We start from the raw sequence: 14,881 nt of genomic DNA on the forward strand, positions 1-14,881 counted from the left end.
TTAATGAAGCCAAAAATTAACACAAAGTACTAGAAGTTAAAAACAGTATGTACCAATTTTTGTACATACCTATTACTTAAATTGTATTTTTACACTAAAATAGGCTTGTTTGCTCAGTAGCAAATCGGAAGTTTTTCAATCGCCCTATAATTTGCGAAACCACAGTTTACAATACCTTACAATTGTATGTATGTATTATTAACGGGGTTTCCCAGGCAGGACATCAAAATTTTATTTAGGGGATTGGGAACTAGGAAAAGATTTTAATATGGCAGACAAATGAAATTGAACCAACATGGGCATGTTTCACTAGCCAGTGCAAGCAAGGTAGGCAGAACACGACTTACTGACACATTGCTGACAGGTCACCGACAGGTTACCAACAGACGGCCAACTGTTGGCCGACGGTCAGCCGAAACTTTAGTCTGCAACATAACGAAAACTGTCTACCGACTGATGGCCGTCTGTCAGCCGACGGTTGGCCAACTGTTGGCCAACACTCGGCCGCCAGACGACCAACAGTCGGCCAACTGTTGGCCGACAGTTGGCCGGCAGACGGTTGACAGTATCTTTTGGGAACTGTTCTTCACTTTTACCGCCATTTTCAGTTGATGTCTTCATGACAGAAAGGCAGTTAACCAACTTTCTAGATTTAGATTTGAAACGATTTTTATAAAAAGGGATTGAAGTACATGCACATTGTCAATTCATACCATTCACTGAGTCGCGTATCTTTCTGAGAAGATCTTCGCACTGCTCAGACCAGCTATATTTCACTTCATAGGAGTCACGCAAAACCTTAGCCTCATCAAGCCTTGTCTCCCTGTTTTTCTTCCAGACATCCTTGATAGCTTCTGTCCATGCCTTAGGATCCTCTGAGCCAATGACAAATGAAGAACCAAATGGCACATTGCTTAGAGCTTCTCCAAAGCCAGAGTTCTTGCTGACAATCACAGGTAGCCCAGCTGACAAAGCCTCCAGACCTGTCAAACCAAACCCTTCTGTTCTGGAGGGCACAAGTACAAGATCCACCTCAGAGAATAATCGCTTCAAGCTTTCTCGGCATTTGATATAGCCTCTCACCCTGAGGCGATGTTTGGGAATACCACATTCAAGCAATCGATTTGCAATTTCTTCACGTTTTCCATCAGGAGTTCCGACAAAAACAAGACGAGTGTCATGTAATGCTGCAACAGATCTTGCTGCAATGCCAAACCCTTTTAATTCAAAATCTTCAGCATCTCCATGACCAAACACCAGGACACTGCATTGTTTTCCTTTCTTAGGAACTTTCTGAATACTGACAAATTCATCAATAATGCCAGGAGTAAAGTCAAAAACATCCTTGTGACAGCTGCGGAGATATTTGCGAAAGGCCTCTGCTAGCTTGGGTCCAATTCCTACAACGAGATTAGCCATCATGCACAGCTCTACTTCAACATTACGTTTTTCTTTGCCCAATGAGATTGGATTCTCGTAACATTTGAACATGCCTAGTTCCTCAGGGTCATTGTGTACTACTTGAAGCCACATGCATTCGTGAGAGTCACGAATAACTTGTGCTTGGCGACCAAGTTTCACACCATGACCAACAACTACATCAATCTGCAAATACACTGGAGGAAAGCTGAAGCAATCCGTTTCTTCAAACTTAACCCATGGTGTTGCCTCAAGAATCTTTATGCCATGGCTGACAGCTACTTTCCTATCCTCCTCAGAGCATTTCGGTAAAAAGTAAGTGATTTGGACTTCTGGGAATTTGGCCAACTGTATGGCTAACTCTCTGTTGATTGTGGAAAGTCCGCCTTTCCTTATAGATCCCCACTCAGAGGCCAAAATGGTCACTTGAACTTTGTTGGGGTCAAGTTTCTGAGATTGCCCCCATGAGGCTGACGCCATAATTAAGTGTGCTGTTAAGGCTGCCGCAGTGGGTTGGATGAACTTCTAGCCAGAGCTATCCGGTGTCCTAAACAGACACACACAAAAAGAAATTACCGGACACATTAAACACATGAAAGAGCAAAAAAAAAAAAGCCACTAAGGGAACTTCAAGAGAGTTGAGAATGTCAGAATGGCCCAGGGAATGGCAAACTCTCATAACACTGGGGGACGAGTGGCTTTGCTACTGAATAACGGCTAATTAAATTAACAAGATTCTTTTTTCAGTCCTTGCCCCTTGCTAAGAACTTAACTACATGTAATTCATACCTGAGCAACCAACATTTAAACAATAACTACATGTAATCCTTTGGTAAGATAATACGGGCACTAGTACTTGGGAGAAGGAAATGCTAACTACATGTAATCTTGAAATCCACTATTTTCTTTGTGGGGGAGATCTCCAAGAGAATACATAAAACAACATTTCAATGGCTCTACCATTAATTTTATACACTTTTACAGAAGAGGACATCAACAGAAAAGACAGACTTTGTTTTCTGATGGTAGCTTGGTCCAGTTTCATGGACTGACTCAACACTGTTCACACAATTTTTGCTTTCCAAGCTGCTACCTTTAATATGTAATAGGTCACTATAGCAACAGGAAAGCCATGTATAAACTCTGCATCTTGTACTGAAATGTACATGTATGTTGATTTTTACATGCAATTTTTCTGCAAGCGTACTTTGCCATACTTACTGGAATTCAAAGTGGCAACTGGAAGCTTGATGTGTTCCAAATGTGCCCTTTTTATGAAATTTTGACATTGACAGCTGTCTGCTGCCTTTCCTTTCAGTGAAGTAACATCATACAACAGCATGTGGGTAGTGCAGAGGGTTTCCTGGTTTCCTAGTGGTATTTGATCCAGTATTAAAACAGCATCAAGCAGGCTTTTTCTCTTTTCTTTTTAATTTGGGGATAATCCTGTTATGAAGATTTCTTTTGGAAATGCACCCCATAATGTTTTTGACAATAAAATCATACATGGTTTGGTACATACCTGCAATAACTCTTAATTTACTTCAGAAAAATCTGGGATACAAGTTTCCTCCTTTCAAGAAAACAAAACCACAAATTAACAAGCAGTGTGAGATTTAACCACTTCAACAGGCCTAGGGGCATTACTAAACCACGAAAAAGCGAAACACAAAAACAAGACTTAAATTTGTATCCAGACTCTCAACACGTCCAAAATTTGCTGAATTTGTTTCCTTGTGAGTTTTGGTGTTTGAGAAAAAAAGTAGAAAAAAATAGAAGTTTCAGTGCTTTGTTTTGCTGTTTCGTGGTTAAGTAATGACGATCTCTACAGCAGAGACAAGAAGGCATTCAACTTCAAGATGTCTTGCTTAATTATGTGAGATGCTAGTGTAATTTAAAAGTTGAGTAACAAATGCTTCAAAAATACTGTATCACCGAGAAGCACTAAGAAATGATATACAATGAAATATGGAGAATAAAGAAAGACCATGTACATGTACTTTATAAAAATGTCTATCTCTTGATTACAGAAAAAGAATGGAACTTTCGATCTAACATAACAATGGTATGCAACCAGAGTCTTTCAAGATAACAAAATCAGTGCTGTGATGTATGAACTATATATTTTTGGTGAACAGTGTTGACAGTGGGATTGCTAAAAACAATTATTTTTCTTCTCAATAATCAACACTTTAATTTTTTTATACAAACAGCAGCATCCCACGTAAACCCCACCAGGCATCTTGTTTTATTGTAGGACTGATGGCCAAATAAGGAGGAACTAATTATAATAATCATAATCAAAACAACTGGCCATGGGTTTCTAATAGGATGCGGAAAAAAAGATTATGCAGAAATTTTAGCCATATTATTGTAAACATGTGTTGATTATGCAGAATTTACAAAAGATTATGCAGAAATTTAAACAATTTATGAAACTAATAATTAGGCCCGTCCAATGTATTTACATGCTTGTGGTAAATCAGGACTTGAAATTGCGACCAATACATGTACAGTCACACTTGTGACTGAATTTTTTCGCCAATTTGCGACCAGTTGACATTTTGCCAAAACTTTTGCTAAAATAAAAGAAAGCAATAAATTATTTTGTTTCTTGTCTTGAATTTTGTTTCAATTTGGAGATATGGAGCAAAATTGTAGTGTGGTTGGACCGCGATCCATTCCCTCGATCATTAACCATGTTCAGCAGTTTTTTTTTCACATATCGTATGTGTTGTGGATTCCTACAATAATTATTAGAAATGATACAATTTAATTTGACACTATAACTTGCACCTAAATTTTCATATATCTTGTTGTGCAATTGCAACCAGATATTTTTTAAAGTTTCAACCCCAGGGCATTTGTACTTTATAACACAGGTTCTAGTGCCCAGGCTCATTGCCGAAAAATGCGTGGAAACTGCTTATGACCTTTCATCTTGCGAACAAAATGATGTGTTTTCTTCAATCAATCTTCAATGATCAGGGAAATAAGCATTTCAAAACAGTCAATCTCGAGCTCTTTGGCTTTTATGATTGTGAGGATGGTAAGCAGCTGCTTCATTACTAATAATTATCAGGCATTTCTTCTGCTTATACGCGAAATATCATAATTATGCAAAGGATCCAGATTTCAGGGAATCATGCGGATCCGCACTGCCACATCCTGTCAGATATACCATGAAATAATAATAATAATTTTGATAGCATTCATCCAGACCCTGTTCTGAAGACTCACATGTGAAAAATATAACAACATAACAAAGAAGAACTTCCGTAAAATTAACAAATACTTCAACAATATTGAAGGCAGGTCTGCCTTGTCTTACTATTTATAGCAATCCATACAGTCAGGCTACGTCACGCATGACCAGTAGTTTTGAAATTTGAACTGAGTATTCAAATCTGCATGCCAGTTTTGAACTTCGCTCTCAAGATTATAAATTTCTCGTAGATATTTCCTTCATAAATCGCAAAAAGTCAGCTATGAACTTTAGTTTTATCATAAAAGAGTGTTTGAAAAGTAGAAACTATTATTTTCAAGTGTTTGGTGAATTATTGTTCAGTTATTGTGCATTTTTCGTACCAACTTTCAGAGAAATCTTCAAGATTCCATTCAAATCTCGGAAGCTCCAAAGAATAGCTCAGAAGCTCCAAAGAGAAATTTGGATGTTCATTCAGTCTTGCCCACACTGGTCATGCTAAAAATAGTAATTTTTAAAAAGGGAAGTCTAAGGCAAAGGCAAGTCTAAGTTAATGCTAAAAAAAATTTAATTGTCACTTGAATGTATGTCTTTGGGTGATCTGTACCAAAGCTTAGGGGAAAAAAACAGCAAATTCTCTAGCTACACGTATATACAGTACTGTAGATCCATAATACTTTTGATTAATGCTAACATGGTTCAGGCCTGTAATGTTGAAGATGACTGGAGTGTTCTAGATGGTAAATAGACAGTGCTAAATGGTGCGAACGACTATACAGAATGTCTGTGGGGTACAAAAGCATCTCCACATTTCCTAACTGGGTGATCGTCATGAGAAGGTTTGGAATTCAGACCAACAAAAATTGTGATTGAGAGCAGTTAAGAAAAAAATGCTTAAGTGTTGTGGGGCAAAACAGGCAGTAAGGGAAGAAATCTTTCTTTTAATTCATGAACTAATGTTCGGTATTTGTAATTAAGATAAGGTGAATGATTTTCAATCAAACATGATTAATTATGTTTTGAGTTCTTTGTATTACAAAAGCAATTTTACATGTAGATGTTCATTCATGATCACTAAACTGCATAATCCTGTAAAGCTCTTTGAAACAGTGGGCAAGTTCTTCCATGTTCCAGACAGCCACATGGCTTGCACTCTGAGATCGGCCATGGGGTTCATTGAGCTTATCAGTGAAGCCTCAGCACATCCAGAGACTCAGATGCTATTACAAGACTTATTCAGTTATTTTTTTAGGCCTAGAGAGTTGGTCGAGCCAAGGTTCAGCCAGTGGTTTTATTGGTATCTCGAACATGACTTATTTTGTTTAGTGGTTGCACAATCTTATAGCTGAGTGAAATAGTGCTGATGTTTGCAAAGTAACTAATACTAGGACACTGAGAGACTGAGGCTGTTCAAATGCAAGTAAATGTAATCCTTAACAGTCCTTCTTACATTTTAAACTCACCATGTGCACAAAAAACACAACTGCACTATAATAAACTTATTAAACTAAGAACAGTACATTCTACCGGTAATAGACCACTTTCGATATATTAAAATTCAGTCTGAAACAAAAGACATCATCTCGAGGCTCTGGGGAATAAATATAAGGATTTGTATGAGTTTATTCCCCAGAGCCTCGAGATGATGCCTTTTGTTTAGGACTGAATTTTAATATATCGAAAGTGGTCTATTGCAAAGTCACTCAAAGAAAGAAGTTACACGTGGCATACACTAAGAACAACATCCTGTTACCTACGATTATAGGACTTCTGGCCGATAGACAGCCCACATCCTGATTGCTTCATAATCTGCAAAGCTATAACCTGGCTTAACAGGTTTAAACATCCAATTGGACTCAAACCTTGATTAGATAATAAATACCTCTTACTAGCCAAGTTTGAGCTCCATATGGACAAAGTTTTTTCCTGTTGATTTATGGCCCAAGCGTAAAGCATGTGGCCCATAAATCAACGGGGAAAACAAGAAAACTAGGAAGGAAACTAGTTTAAGTCAAACGGAAGGTTCAACTGCCACAACGATTGCGCATCAAAATCCGTATTTTAAACAAATACATCTTCTTGGCTTTTTGAAATAGTCGCTCGCCAGATTGCAACAGGTTTACAAGTTTACGCAACATAAACGACATGAAAAACTTCCTAGAGAATGTTCAATCAAAATTTCAAATTTACCGGACCATGCAGCCGTCCGTACTGTAGAATATTGCTCGCAAAATGAGCCAATCCCAGCATGCGTACTATCTGAGAGTATATTATGTTAACATTTCTAATGTCATGGAAACAAATTTCTGAGACAAAATTAAAGGAGCAGCAAACTTAAGGGTGTTATCTCTCTACGTGTTGGTCAGAACTACTTCACTTCATGGGTTATTGCTTAGTCCATATAGTCCTTATTGTGTATCCGTCCTTTGGCCCAATCCTTATTCTGATTCCCCAGTCTACAAATTCTAAATTTATTTTAACTGTCTTAAACCAGGTGGTACATGTATCCTTTCTCAAGCTTCACAAGCAAATATTATGTACAACGATAAATGTAAATTCCACTGTTTAAAGTGCAAGTGCACTGAGCCATCATAGTTCACAAGCAGTCCATTAAAACACATTCAATTCAATTGAAACTTCACATGACATGATTAATTAAGAACCCCACATTATTGCTTGGAGGCAACCAGTGCCTACTTACAAAGCATGGTTAAGTTGAATTCAAGACATCCAAAGACATTCAGCTTGTGGTCAGGGCTGGCTCAAAACTCAACACAAACACATGCAAATCCATTGCTCAAACCACTGGACTACACTGCCTCCCACGGAGGCACTAGACTAAATGCAGTATGCATTATCTTGTATTCTTTTTCAATATGACTAGACTGCATGCCCAAAGGGATAAACAGTTAGTATTGCTGTCAAGTTGACCGATTATCAAAAAGGCTGGCTCTGATCAAATTACACCAGGGGTCAGATTCCTTGAAATCCAGGTACCCTTTCATGAACTGATCCAATTATAGTTAATAAAAATTACGCACAAATAACTAACTGGAAAGTGAAATCGATGGCAGTTACCCCCAAAAAAGTTGCTCCTTTGAAACATTGACTTGTTCAGCAACAGAAGCATTATACTGTTCTTTATATGCAGCCTTCACAACTGCAATATCACACAATATTTTGATTGTTTATCATCACTTGTTATGAGCAGTTCTAAGAAACCAAAACCTTCAATAATAGAAGCAAACATACATGTAATAATAACCTTGAGAAATGGAACTTATTTGTTTATCCTAAATTGGACCTGCACCCAAAACACTGCATTTTATTCCCAGTGTTAAGCGTTAAATATTATGGATTTTTTTCCCCTTTTTATTCATCAAAAGGATCAATAACTGTATGCATAATTGGCAAATTGTAATCTGAACATCTGCTGGGAATATAACAAAGCACTTTCAGTCACACAATTAAAAAATTCTTGATCAACAGCCATTCTAGATTTAGGGGCACAAGCTTTCTTTCACACTTTTACTATACTGTATCTCATCTGTGCTTTAATTGCTGATAAAACAAAACTGAAATCTTCCATGTGACCCTCACTAACAACACCCCTGGGGCCGGTTCCTGAAAGGTCCAATAACTCTATTCCAGGGATTAATGTGCCTTATTCCGGCACAATTATCCCTGGAATAGAGTTATTACACCTTTCAGGAACCAGCCCCTGGTGAATGGTTTAACATATTAATGCGCACAGATATTTTGCAAGTTCCACAGTATTTTCAGAGCAAGGAAAAATACGAGCAATGAGCAACATGTCTGCACCTATTATATGTTAAACCATTCAATGAGGGATTGAATTATTCCACCATTGCTCTCTGGATTCTTCCTGAATTGACTGAGAATCATAATTATTGATTGTATAATAACAGTTTTACTTGCCATGAGTCATGATTACTTGGTAAATTAATTAGTTTAATTTAATACAAGTTTTAATCCACCTTGATGCATCATTTACCTATTGCAAATTATCAAATTTGCTTATAATTATTACTTATCAACCATGGGTCAATCCACATCAACTGCTGCTGACAAAGAGATGGTTGACCAAGATAAAAGAGACCGATTTCAAAGAGCCCTTGTGTAAATATGAGGGAAACAGTCATGAGATAAAAATTCCAGGATCACTAAATTCCTCTATAGCAAGAAAACCCAGGGCTCAAAATCCACTATATTAAGGATCACAAAATAATAGCAATTAGACTAGTTTTGGCAAAAACACCTGCACTGAATTAAAGAAAATGCAAATCAACTTAAACACATGCATGTAGCTCCAAGTCTCTGTCATAACACATGCATCAATATGCCGAAATACTCACACGTACACTGTAGCACACACAAACTAAGACTAAAGGAAAAGCCTTCACTTGAAACAATATACCACTAAACACTGATTTAACCCAGTAATGCTTCTGAGGAAACTGGTCCAAAGACATTAGCGTGTGATGTTGCAGATACGATCATTTGTGCTTGACACACAAAATACAATAAAAAATAGGGACGACAGAAAAAGAGAAAACTTTTTAAACTGAAGATCTGGTGGGTGTCACAAGTTCTTTCTATGAAGATCTCCGTATAATTGTATAATAATAATAACACAGAAATAGGGAAAGGACAAGGTCCATCACGTTGGATTAGAATTCACCCCAGTTTTTCAATCATTCCTACGCAACACAAAAATTCAGGCACAAGTTTGGCATGAGCACACATTAGGCCAAGGAAAAGGCAAGAAAATCATTGGTTAGGCTATACTCGTCCTTGTGCCAATCACATTCTACAACTCTTCCACGTGATAACCTCATCATGCAGATTATTCTTTCACAACAACAACTTATAGAGCTCGGAGATCACTGATGCTGGAGCTTGCCAACTAATGTCTGGTTGGTGAGCAAGGAAGATAGAACTCCCTATGTCTGTCTTGCCGAGAAAATAACGACACAGATCAAAAGGTAGTTGTAGAATTTGCATCTTGCTCCTCAAATTCATCCCAAGTACATTCAAAGAAGGACAAGGAATGGTACTGAACTGAAGAACGAGAATTTAAATTCAACACAAGGAGAGCCTCTGTTCATTACATAAACATGAAAGCAAGACCCATAACAAGAAATGTTTAGTTGGATATAACATGAAGTCCAGCCTCCTCTACGACCAAAGAACCCTTTAGATGCATGATAAACGGCACGCGAGAAAGTTACTGTAACATGAAGTCAAAAATGGAAAATGAAGAAAGAAGACAAAAGCAAGAAAACTACGTTGTACTACGACATACTACTGTCATGACAAACGTAGAAGATGTTGAACTGAAATCTTTCTCATTTGTCGAAGAGTGACGACATCATGAGCTGCTGAGAAAGCGAAAGTGAAATTAACCAATAAACCACTCCACAAATGTTCCACTTTTCTATAGACAAAGTTTGAGTTTCATGTTCGACCTTTCCGCGTGGTTGGGTTAAAGCGTTGTCTCGGAACTGGTTTAATTTTTAATATATCATGGAAAGCTTGTTGCTGCTACGTGCAGTACATGTGTAATGATTTTTGCATACAAGAACTTTCGGAGAAATTGTGGAAGCAGTAACACTAGTGGCAAGAGTTACATTGTGTAAGTAAGTACCTAATGAACTATACGAGCGCAGGAAAATATATAACCTGATATCACACTAGTCTGACTAGTTAGCTAAAGCATTAATCTCCATGAACAAGGATATCGATTAAGTGGTGCCCGCAAATTTTTCCTTGACAAATGAGACTTTAAAAACATTCTCAATTTTTTTTTTTTTTTTCATTTCCTTAGTCTTTTAGTCTTTAGATTCTCAACGAAAAATAAGCTTACTGTATAGCAGATAATTATACGAACAAATCTATCCAAGTTATAAGCTCTCTTTCCACTTGCATTTCGCTATATGTCAAGTAAAGTTTAGTCTTAAATGAAAATATACCAAGAAACTTACTCACATTTCCATAAAGCGAAGGTAGCATTTTCTTTGCTGAAAAATTCTGGAGGACTCTAAGCCACCCCACGCACTCGAGGATTTAGCGTGGCGTTGCATAATACTATTGGTCCTCAAAAGCTCTATTGATCCTCAAAAGCTCTTCAAGGAAATACAGGAATCGGGAACACGGAATGCGAATTCTGGGATTACAGCGGTTTTGTACATTGCTAAGCTGCAGGCCCCAGTTGTTCAAAAGGTGGATAGCGCTATCCTCAGGATAAGTTACTGTCCATTGGATAGCGTAATTGGTTTCGTCATGACTTATTCACTGGATAATGATTTATCCGGCGGATAGCGCTATACATCGTTTGAACAGCTGAGGCCCCACGTGGCTTAACAAGTGCTATCATTAGAGGGATTTAGCAGATTTAGAATTGCGTTTCCGTGAAACGGCAAACTTGTCATGAAAGCATGAAAATTCTCTCATATTAACCTCTCCCTCCCTCCCTCTCTCTCTCTTTCTCTCTCTTTTCTGAAGTTTCTTGATATTTTCTGGACTAGCAGTATGAAATTGCTGAAGATGACGTATTTATATGCGTAACACAAAGAAGAGTTCAAGATTACAGGGTAAAAAAGGTCATTCGAGGCAAAGGCTGATTTCAACTAAAAACTTTAAAATGACTCCTTTTTGCATGCAAGTGACAAACTCGTCAAAATACCTCACAGGAAGAATGATCCTCGCAGTTCAACGGGACTCGAACAAATGGCGTTGGTTACGTCCAAAGAATTTGTTAATTACTTCAAAAAATTAATCAGGTTACAACTGTGAAAATGCACGATAAAAGTATGTTCGACAGGGTTTAGCCATTTTTCTCAAATCCAATTTGATTATAATTTAGGTTATAATGAACACTGTATGACCGACCATATTGGTTGTAATAAAGATATGATGTCGGAGTTTTGCTAGGTCGAGTTGGCAAAAAGGAAAGGAAAGGAACTTTTTTAAGTGTCTAGTCGTTCTAGCACTGGAGCACTAATTGGGGACACTGTAAACTGAAATTAGCAATTAACGCAAATCAAGTCAAATGTTGGTCGGGGATTGATCTGTGTTTTGTGACTCTTACTCAAATTGAGGCTCCTCAATAGACCAATGCATTATATAAGTCAGCAAAAGCCAAAGACATTGAGATTTTCCACAGTATATTATTTTAAGGAGGGTTTAACCTGTTTCAAAAGTCACACGAAACTGCACTATTGGAAAGATTGACTCTCCAACATTGCATCACGAAGCAGCTATGTTGTGGTCGCTTCTGACACTAAAAATATGTCAATAGATGTAGTGTGATGTAAAAAGTTACCACTGCAACAAGCTTTCCACCTGAAGACACCCTAAACTATGCCTTTACATACTTATATATGATAAAGGAACTTTGTGACCTTCCTTTTTGCATTGCTGAAAAGTAGTAATATGCCTAAACTGAAATGACCAAGCCAAAAAGCCAAGAAGATGCAAAACGGGGGCTTTTCTGTTGGGAATTATATTCCCGGAATCGGCATCATATGTGATCTCTACTCTGCTCCGCGAAGTTTTTCGGGGTTCATTCCAAAACGCTTGGTAGAGGCCATGTTTTCCGCAAAAAAAATAGTGTTATCAACAAACTAAAATAAAATGCTTCGATTTCAAAGTTGTAGAGATACGCAAACCAAGCAGCAAAGTTGCGACCGAAAAATGCTTTTCATCAGCAAAATTTTCAAGGTTTTGAAGAATTCCAACACCTCATTCCGTCACGGTTGCATGCACAATCAAGATTAATCACCGCAGAATGAACACAAATGAGAGCAAGTGAAAAGAGATAGGCACGGAGTTTTGAATTGTTGGCGAGCGGACATTTAATTCCGCAATACACAAAGTTAGCATTTGTTCAAGTGTTTACTATGTTGCCTGGGTCCATAAGATCTTAGAAATTCATGACGGAAGTGATTCTAATACAGTTCTTGTCAATTGTGGTCGCCAGCATGAAACTGTTAGCGCAGTTGTGACCTATCGGGCGCAATGCAGTGCACTGCATTAGTTGTCCATTTTTTACTTTCTTGTGTTTCTCTTCTTATACCATGATACGTTTTGGCCAGTACTGGTGTCATCACTTGAGGCATAACCTTCGATTTAATATTTTCCAACCTCCCGTTTTCTCGACGTACCGGTAGCCCAATTTGAAAATCTTTTAAGGGGCACATTGAAATCCAATGATTCCAAAAATTGCCGCAGGAATTGTAATTGCATCTAACTGTGCACGCACGGAAGGAAGAATGTTCATCCCAAATTAATTAGATAAAAGAATCCGCGCATTCTTTTGAAATTAAAGCATACACGACTAAGGCAGCGTTTACACGAACGCGGTTTCACATCGAAACGGTTTCTTGTCAATTGTGGTCGCCAGCATGAAACTGTTAGCGCAGTTGTGACCTATCGGGCGCAATGCAGTGCACTGCATTAGTTGTCCATTTTTTACTTTCTTGTGTTTCTCTTCTTATACCACATTACGTTTTGGCCAGTACTGGTGTCATCACTTGAGGCATAACCTGAATGTTCGTCCCAAAATAATTAGATTAAAAAATCCGCGCATTCTTTTGAAATTAAAGCATACACGACTAAGGCAGCGTTTACACGAACGCGGTTTCACACCGAAACGGTTTCATGACTTCGAAACCGCGTCAAAATCGATGCGGTTTGGAAGTGTTTACACGGAACCGTGTTCGCCAGAAAATCCAAGTCGTGATGGTATAAGCGAGCGCTGCACTACGTGCTAAATTCACTATTTTGAATTGAACAATGCAAATTTCGCGCCGAAATAGTAACCGTATTCAAATCGATGCGGTTTCGCTGTTTACACGACAGATGAAACCGCATCGTTTTGAAAACGCTCCACTTTTGGCAGCGGATTCAAGTCGACACGGTTTCAGCAACAGTCTCTATCGGTGTCGTGTAAACAGAAGGTGTAACCGCATCGAAAACGATGTGATTACAAATAAAACCGCGTTCGTGTAAACGCTGCCTTATATAAAGGTACCAAGAAAATTTGTAGACGTTTTTAATAACACAAGGTTTCCGACATCACACTAATCAATCAGTAGAAAAGGCAGCGCGAACTTCCGCATCACACGATCATGCTTACTTGGCAAGAAGTTTGCAAAATAAGCCTGCTTAGCTCGCGGTATTGTTGGCAACCTCGCCCTCAGGGTCTGAAGAAGAGAGACCCTGGGGATGAGGTTGTGTTGTTGGCGCGAGCGACAAATTAACGGGCGGCGAAGCTGTGCGGAAATGGGAAGGGCGCTGTATGTCTCTGCGCCAACAATACCGCCAGTTACGCAGGCTACCAAACCACAGACTTTGAAAGTTGAGTGAACTGACTCACAGTTTGGGTGTCATTTCCACCATGGCCGACGAGTAATGCGAGAGCCAACATTAAGATGGATTTCCTAAGCGATTGCTTAGCTCTAATACACAAGACTCGGGTACTATGCATTTTAGAGCGCGAAGATCAGTATTGTTCTCTCTCAAATAACTTCATCCTTTTGCATAATCCGGTATTCTAACATAATTCTGAGCGTTTACAAAATTAGATTCCGATGGACGAGTTCTAATCCTACCTTGCGTGCAGTCTCTCCTATTTCCTTTGTTGCACGCGGAAACAAAGGAAATAGGCCGGAGACGTCTGCAGGCAGGCTACTCTAATCCTTGGCGGGCTTTCTCTCTAAGCTAACGCGAGACTCGACAACATCCTCGTTTGCAGAGCCTGGTCTGTTTATGACCCTCTGTGACCAAACGAGCCACAAGCAGCTACAATCCGGCATGTAATTTGAGTGTAAGAAAGATACTGCTGAAACGCAAAATTCCACTCGTGAACTAGACAAATTGTAAGGATATATTATCCTTGGCTAGCGCCAATTTGATTTACCGAAATGATAAATGACGTCTTCTTGTCGGCCAACAGACACTCGGAAACATTGCTGGAGATCAACCTCTTACCTTGAAGGCCAAGGGCGCAAACTACTGACTCGTTTCCGCTTTTGCGAATCTTGATAACACGATACTGCTACAACATTAAGTGGGGCGATTTTAAAATTCTAGTGCGATAAAATAGACTTTTATTTAAACAATTAAAAATTGACTTTATAATTTAAGGGTAAACAAACTGAGTAAGTGCGGTTTCTTCAAGGAAACAAAATCAACCTGCCTTTCTACCTCTTCTTTACGCGCTCTTTGCTTCTA

The 14,881-nt window shown here is 38.6% G+C and overlaps 1 protein-coding gene across 9 annotated transcripts in view; it reads right to left on the reverse strand.

Annotated features, from left to right (window-relative positions):
• Positions 1-14,881, reverse strand: part of LOC137988839 (uncharacterized) — a 147,950-nt gene that overhangs the window by 51,183 nt on the left and 81,886 nt on the right. For 6 of the 9 annotated variants that reach the window (XM_068834798.1, XM_068834796.1, XM_068834799.1 and 3 more), the window contains 2 exons: positions 2,942-2,992; positions 714-1,966 (listed from right to left, as the gene is read on the reverse strand). In XM_068834798.1, coding sequence (XP_068690899.1) covers positions 714-1,899 — 1,186 coding nt within the window. In that variant the 5' untranslated portion in view covers positions 1,900-1,966; positions 2,942-2,992. Of the gene's footprint in view, positions 1-713; positions 1,967-2,941; positions 2,993-7,325; positions 13,460-14,881 lie in introns of those variants that run through there. The other 3 variants (XM_068834804.1, XM_068834800.1, XM_068834801.1) reach the window with 3 other exon arrangements.

This window comes from Montipora foliosa, unplaced genomic scaffold (assembly GCF_036669935.1).
Source record: "Montipora foliosa isolate CH-2021 unplaced genomic scaffold, ASM3666993v2 scaffold_431, whole genome shotgun sequence".
Classification (NCBI taxonomy): Eukaryota; Metazoa; Cnidaria; class Anthozoa; order Scleractinia; family Acroporidae; genus Montipora; species Montipora foliosa.